We start from the raw sequence: 7,947 nt of genomic DNA, 5'->3' as shown, positions 1-7,947 counted from the left end.
CAAGCATGTTAGGCTCCCTTAACTCCTAATCTTTCACTTGGCGAAATTTACATCACTCACCTAACTTTCAAAAAGTAATCACAGGGAAAACAAAAAGAAATGGAAAATGACAATTTTGTATATTTTTGGTGCATCTGTGAGTACAGGAGAAGAGTGGCAAGAGTAGCCTACAGTACTGTTAAGATTGATCACTGAGCCAGCTTTCAAGAGGGACAGAATCAAAGATTATTAAGAACATTAATTCAGTATTCTATCCATCATGTTCATTCCCAAACAAAACAGTTTGTTTTGAATATTCTATTCTAGTTATTGATATACTAGTTAGTATATGGATTGAACTGTGATTGACTTTTGTGTTTACAAAATTTGAGAGACAGATTATCATTAACATTATTTTATCGTTATTTTCATTCTTATTTTGCATGTTTTGTAGAATATCTCAGTGTGAACTAGACAATAGTTGTATTAGTTAAATCCCTGTTTAATTCTCTTAAGAATTAATCAGTTCAGTGCATTCTAAAATATGAAAGACCAGTCTGTCTCAAATTAAAAGGAATACATTTAAAGGTATTGTTTAGTATTTGGCAATAGGTTTATCTCTTGTCAACATTTTTTCCACAAGGGTGCCAATATTCGATAACTTGATCTACGCAACTTGTTCACAGCAAAATGAAAACAAAGCATAAGTTTTTGTTTATGGTTCTGGCTTTGGAATGTTTGCTTCAAGGAGTGATAGGACTCTCCAGATCAGATCTATACAAACACGTGCAGGAGAAATCGGAACCTTTGGTACCACCAATGGATGGAGACAAAGATGCTCTGGATATCTCTTTCCATATGTCTTTATTTTCTATAAATAGAGTGGACGACAAGGCCCAGGTCCTATCTTTTACAATGGGAATAGGAGTAATCTGGAATAACAAACACGTGACTTGGAATGCTTCTCACTATAGCGATGTCGCCATCATTAGTCTTCCTGCAAAGTTGGTCTGGTTCCCCAGATCGGTTTGTGTTCAAAATGAGGTAGGGGTCAATAAGTGCTTTCCTGAAGACTCGACAGCTTTGATCAGTGCTGATGGGACTACATCTCTTATTGAAGTTTTGGAAATATCAATTTCCTGCAAAATGGGTTTGAAATATTTCCCGTTTGATAAACAGACATGTGTGGCTTTGTACACAAATCGCATCCCACATGTTGAAAAGTTGCGATTTAAACTTCGGAAGTTAAATAAAGAAGAAATGTCTTACTTTGCGGAACATACAGAATGGACGCTTACAGATGCTTCAGCAGAAGTAAAAGATGTTCTTAGTAACGTACCTGAAGACAACAATTTAATAATAAATATTAAACTACAAAGAAAACCGTTTTTTGCAATATGCTCAAACCTCCTACCAATTTGGATTTTGTCGGTATTAAACATTGTTTGCTTCCTAGTACCCGTCAAATCGGGAGAGAAAATGAACACATGCATCATAATTTTCCTATCATTTGCAGTGTTTTTAACAGGAATGAAAGATTCCATGCCGCAGACTTCCGATGAAGTCTCGTACTTTCTCGTCTATGTGTTTACACAGTTAATAGTCAGTGGTCTTGTTGTGGTGTTAGAAGCCATAGTGTTACACGTTCATCATCAGCACGAGGATTCGGAGCTGATTGGTAGCGAGCTGTCGATGAAGTTAGAGAAATATTTCTCCACCAATAAGGACATGAAGCTGAAAAGGAAGCCTCGTAGAATATCTAGTCGAACATTGGACAAAATATTTGGCATATCTGTGATTTTGATAAACCTGACTTCTCTTATCATATATTTGGTATTCTCATTGACAGAATTTTGAATATCTAAAATGTATTTTTTTTTTTTACAATCGTTCATCTATATAATTATGTATATATTTTATATTTTATTTCTTATCATGTTAAAAGCTCTAGAGAGCTTGATTTTATTGTCATAAAAATTTGATGCCAAATGAAAATGCACTCTTTCTTTAATTATTGAAAGACCAATTATAAGGGATGTTTACTCCTGCTAGGCACCCGATTCTCTTGCTTATAGATTTTTAAAAAGATCTCTCACTGTTTGTTAGGTTCGCCCTTTTCATCGAAGTCTAAATAATTTCAGTGAAGCGTTTTAGAATGATTCTGATTAATGACAAAGATAAAAATTGTAGTGCTTAATTTATCATGCATCAAAAGTAAGTGATGCAAAATCGATGATAAACAAAAAAGGTTGATAATCATTTGTACAATTTCTATCTAAATTTTAAAACCAGCACTCATTTAAATCAATGACATTTGGAGATATCGAACAATATTGAAGTCCAAAAGTTCATTCAAACAATACTAATCAGGAGCAGAGCAAACACGAACCTCGACACCACCAGAGAGAGACCTTGTGTCTATTGTTCAAAATGAAAACGAATAGCAGTAAACCAATGACCAAATCATGAAACCCCTCCCTAACTTTATGGGTGAAATGTAAAACAGTGAAACATGGAATTTTACATTTACTTTTGGTTAATGTTCCTTGCATTCTTCTCAATGCTTCAAGAAACAAATGGCTTTACTCGATCGGATTTATACAAATACGTTAAGAGACAGGCGGATCCAATGGTTCTCCCTCTGGATTCTGACAGTGATGAATTGAATATTTCAATGCTGTTCTTTTTATTTTCTGTGAATAAAGTGGATGAGAAAACCCAGGTAATCTCCATGACGATTGGAACAATCATGTGGTGGATGGACAAACGTCTCACATGGAATGCTTCTCAATTTAACGATATCTCAAAAGCTGTTCTACCTTCGAACAAGATATGGTTTCCTAGAACGATTTGTATTCATAACACAGTTTTATCTAACCAGTGTTTATCTGAAGATTCACTGTCGTATATTACTTCCGATGGGCAGACTTCTACCCAGGTAGCACAAAACATTTTCAAAACATTTTATTGGTGTTGTAAAAAGGTTTTTTCGAAACATTTCAGACTAAACATTTTAAAAATGTTTTTAAAACATTTCCTCTTCTCATTATAACATTTTAAAAACATTATCAAAATGTTTTCAAAAAGCTTATGATTAAATCCTTTTGGAACATTTTTCTAAAATATTTTTGAAACGTTTTAAAAATGTTTCAAAAGGTATGTTTAGCTTTCAGATATCAAAGATTTTTATATTACGTTTTAAAAACGTTCTAAAAACATGAAATGAAACATTCCTTTTCCATAAATCTGAAACATTGCATGAATACCTTTCTGAAACATTTGGAAGGAACGTTGTCAAAATGTTTTTTAAACATTCTCAATTGATTAAAGGAACATTTTTCTTAAAATTATTCTAACGGTATGTATAGCTTCCAAATAATAAAGATCTTATAAAGCGTTTTAAAAACGTTCTAAAAACATGAAATGAAACATTCTTTTTCTGTAAATCGGAAACATTGGCATTTGCATATACGTTTCTGAAGCATTTGTAAGGAACATTTTAAAAATATTTTTAAAACATTCTTAATATCGCTGTTAGTTATAAACATTCAATTCCGGATATTTTTCGGCCTAGGCAGTGAAAATGTTTATCTAAAACATTAACTAAAATAATTATTTTCACTACAATTGAAACATTTTAATTATAGTTTTTTAAACATTTTTTGGAAACATTTTCAAAATGTTTCTGAAACATTTATGTAATTGCGGCACAATTAAATTCATTTAGTAACTTTAAGAGTATATGTTGTGAGAATGATTTTAGAACATTCAATTTAATGTGTTTTCTTTTTTTAAAGACTTCATTTTTCATTGCTGCAACATTTTTAAATGTTATTTTCAAAATGTTTTTAAAACATTCAAATAATGTATGATTGTGATTTTCCTAAAATTTAGTTTATGAAGAAAAAATAGAATATATAGAAAGAATAGTGTTGAAATGAGGAGTTGTAGTAATTTTTTCATTGAAAGATTTTTTTCCGGTATTTTCTAGTGTTGGCTTATTGATTAAACAGACATATATAAAGTCCTTTGATTAAAACAAATCAAAAAATCAATAAATGAAAGGATAGGCAAACAAAAAAATTTAAAATATAAATAAATGAATAAAATCATAAGCATTTAATAAAACTCTTAATGTCTTTTTTTTTTAAATGTTCTTCATCAAATCTGTGATCCACTCCCAGAATTTTACTCTGAGGCATTAGATAGGGATTGGCACACTGGTCAGTTTCAGTGTCATGATAACCTGTTATGCAATTTTCCTGCTGGGCAGCGCGTTACAGTGTAGTGGTTTGCTGCTTATCTAGGACAAATTTTGAATTCTGGTAAACAAGATGTGCGCGCTTACTCCGTGCCGGTTTGAATGAGAAGACTTTGCACCATAAAACCACAATAATAACCTCGGGATTTATTAATTTTGAATGGTAAGAATTATTCCTTTATCATAGACTTTAAAAGATCATTTAAAGATGACTTTTATACTACCAGTGCATGATCATTAACTTTGTACAAATGTATGTAGCAATGACAAAGCGTTAAGGTTATATACATGTATTTGATTTGAATATTCCATTCTTAAGGCAACACAATTATATCCTTGATTCAAGTATTCAAGGTCTTTGTGAAATGTTAATCATCAAACAATATGTTGATTTAAAAATGAAATTTCTTTACAGCATGGTGTTGGTTGCATCATCCGTATTTTCAAATTCCCACATTCAAAAGACCCGCCTTTGGTGAAGGCAAAGGTGTACGTAAATACTATTACTCTTCAATAACATTGTCATAGTAATTATTTTTCTGCTTTTTTCAATGCAAATGAGGAAAGAATTTAAATTTGATATAATTATAAAAAAAAATTTTTTTGTATATTTTCATTGTCATCTTAAGATACATTAGATGTAGAACGCTGATACAAACTCAATTTTCCTTATCTTTACAGGTTGTGCTATTCTTTCCGAGGGACAGATTCCTTATCAGCCTTTTCAGTGTATGTGATTCTAACTAAGTCTTATAGATCCGCCGCTCTGTTCGACCTAATCAGTGAACATAGTATTTCTGTGATTTTGTTCTTTAAAAATTCAGTGAATGGATTAGACACCGTTTTCACCCTTTAAAAACCCGGTGACTTGAAATAAAATAAATTAAAACTTGTACCGAGAATGGAATTTAAATGTGATTAACATATTGAATATGGGTTTGTATTAAAGGTTCAAAAATTAAATATAATTTGTGTTTATTTCTTTTAAAATATAAATATATCATGATTGAATGAAAAAAAAGTAAAATTTAAGGAAAAATACTTTTGTAACCTCGACTTGAATGTTGTGAAAACGTTTTAAAAACCAAACAAATTAAACGTGAATAAAACATTTTTGAAAATGTTTCTGTTAAATTTAAAAACAAGGTTATGATAACATTTGATGAAATATTATGTAAAATGTTTTAAAAACGTTTAAAAAACCATACAAAATCACGTGATTAAAACATTGTTGAAAAATGTTTTTGTAACATTTTAAGAAAATGTTCCGGAAACATTTGTTGAAATATTTCACTAAAATGTTTTAAAAACGTTTAAAAAACCATACAAATTCACGTGATTAAAACATTATTTAAAATGTTTTTGCAACATTTTAAGAAAATGTTATTACAACATTTTGCTAAAATATTTCACAAAAATGTTTTAAAAACGTTTAAAAAACCATACAAAATCACGTGATTAAAACATTTTTAAAAATGTTTTCGCAACATTTTGAAAATGTTTTAAAAACATTTTAAAAATGTTTTTGTGTTAGCTGGGTACTACTGACATTTCTGAGGTTTCTGTGTCATGTAAGATAAGTCTGAAATATTACCCTTTTGATAAGCAGATTTGCACCGTGGTGTACGTAAATCGCTTCCATTTTGTTTTAAATTTGCGGTTGCAACTTGAACAGAACGCCGTTGTTTTGTCTTACTGAAACCGAACACATAGAATAGTCACTTTCAGATGTTTCTGCAGATCTGAAAGACATCCTTGATGTTGGACAGGGAAACAAACAGGCATTACTTATCATTGAGCTTACCAGGAAACCGTTCTTTGCCATCTGCTCAAACCTGGCTACTTCCGGTCTGGATTTTATCAGCTTTGAATGTCGTCTGTTTCCTGATTCCCGCCAAATCCGGAGAGAAAATGAGTACCTGCATGGCTATTTTCTTAACCTTTGCAGTGTTCTTCACGGTGATGAAGGATTTTATGCCACAGACGTCTGAAGACGTTTCGTATTTCCTCATCTACTTGTTTACACAGCTAACAGTGAGTGGTATTGTTGTCATTCTTGAGGCTGTTGTTCTACATGAGCATCATGAATCTGAAGATATACCAATGACTAGAGGCAATGTGGTGGTGAATTGTGAGAATTCTACCCCTAGCAAGAATGAGCTGAAGCAGAAAAGACCGTTTTCACATATATCTAGTAGAACACTAGACAAAATATTTTGTATTTCTGTTATAGTGATGAACATTGTTTCTCTTGTAACATATTTGATATTTTCACTCTTTAAGATTTAAGAAAATGTAATCAAAATGTAATTAGGATTATCATCCTAATGATAATTTTTTTATACTTTAGATTTCAATGAGATTATTAGCTGATGTACTGTGCGTGTTTTTTTTAAGATTGCATTTTTAAGGTCTTCCGTTTCCAACGGAAGACCTTCTACTGATTCTGTTGGTAAAGACTATTATTCTTTTTTTTTCTTCTACTTCCTAGACGCCAACTTTGAAGCCTCATATCTCACTCATTTCTCAATTGATTTCGCTCAAATTTTCAGAGGTACTAGAAGTTACTAAACTCTATCAGAATGCTGTCTAAAATTTCAAAAAGTCACTTCCGGTTTTGAGTTATTTCCCTTTAAACGAAAATTTATAGGCTTTCGTTTCTAGACAAAGGCTCAGAGACGGCTTAAGCTGGAGCAGAAATTCTACTGATTTTAGATAATAGAAAGATTGAAGTTGTGCACCTTGGTTTTTGTTTTTCGATTTCTCTATTCAAAATGCTATATAGGGGTCAAAAACTGGAACACCTAAAAGAGTAAAAAATTACTCATATTTTGCTTTTTATCTTCTAAACTAAAAATATTTTGTTAAAACATATAGAATATTATTTGTGCAGAATAACAAGATCTTTCAAATGATATCTCGGAAAAAGGACTGACCCCTAAATTAAGGGATCTAGAGGGGCCGAAAGTTTTTTTTCCAAATAACTCCAAAAGTATTGAGAATTTGTTATACATCAAAGAAGCAAAGTTGTTGAAAATCTTTAGTAAAATATACTGATGTCACAAAAATACGTCATGTGACGTCACTTCCGGCCAAACCGGAAGTAGTCCGAAACTGCATATTTTTGACATGTTTTTGGGAAATATTTGTCACTGGAAGCATAAAACTTAATTTTCCGTCCGTCGACGTCACTTCCGGTCAAACAGGAAGTAGCAAAAAATGGCTTACTTTTGCAATTTTCAACATAGATTTGGAAGATTTAAATCATTAGAGACGTCATTTCTCTTCTTATAAAAAAAATAAAAGTTACTTCCGGTCAAATAAGACCTACTCGTTGCTTTGCAACGAGCCTTGCTCTAGTTGTGTTTATTGTTATTTTGAAAATAATAAAAAAAAGAAGAGTTTTATGAATATATGAAAGGTTTAACATTTACCATAATTGTGCGTATTGATTAATCAAGAGAGAAATACGATTTTTCTTGATGAATTAATCTGGCGTTTGTTGTGATACGCTGCTAATGTCTGTCCACTGATCTGTCCATTCATTAAATCAAAAGCATTTATACATGCTTTGTCCACAAAGTTTTTGTACAGCCAGACTCATGTAAACTGCATTTACATTTCATTGTAATGAAACAATGAGACGGATAAAATCCATAAAACGCATAATTGTTTGAGAAAATATTTTTAATTTCTTTTGGGCAATA

At 31.4% G+C, this 7,947-nt stretch overlaps 1 protein-coding gene and 1 long non-coding RNA gene across 2 annotated transcripts; both read left to right on the top strand.

Annotated features, from left to right (window-relative positions):
• Positions 1-669: 669 nt before the first annotated feature.
• LOC134268974 (neuronal acetylcholine receptor subunit alpha-3-like) lies at positions 670-1,836 on the top strand. The gene has a single exon (XM_062751201.1). It carries the CDS (start codon positions 670-672, stop codon positions 1,834-1,836), a length of 1,167 nt encoding a protein of 388 aa, XP_062607185.1.
• Positions 1,837-4,288: 2,452 nt separating this feature from the next.
• LOC134268967 (uncharacterized) lies at positions 4,289-5,171 on the top strand. The gene is made up of 3 exons (XR_009992475.1): positions 4,289-4,403; positions 4,656-4,729; positions 4,922-5,171. It is a non-coding gene; the product is annotated as an uncharacterized LOC134268967 (long non-coding RNA).
• The last annotated feature ends 2,776 nt before the right edge of the window (positions 5,172-7,947 follow it).

This window comes from Saccostrea cucullata, unplaced genomic scaffold (assembly GCF_032062105.1).
Source record: "Saccostrea cucullata isolate Sc308-1 unplaced genomic scaffold, CSIRO_AGI_Scuc_v1 ctg250, whole genome shotgun sequence".
In the NCBI taxonomy this organism is placed as follows: Eukaryota; Metazoa; Mollusca; class Bivalvia; order Ostreida; family Ostreidae; genus Saccostrea; species Saccostrea cuccullata.
This window is presented reverse-complemented; position numbering and strand designations above follow the sequence as displayed.

Bases quoted from the DNA above. Each gene is read 5' to 3' on its own strand.
- LOC134268974 (XM_062751201.1), top strand. From the start codon at position 670: ATGAAAACAAAGCATAAGTTTTTGTTTATGGTTCTGGCTTTGGAATGT.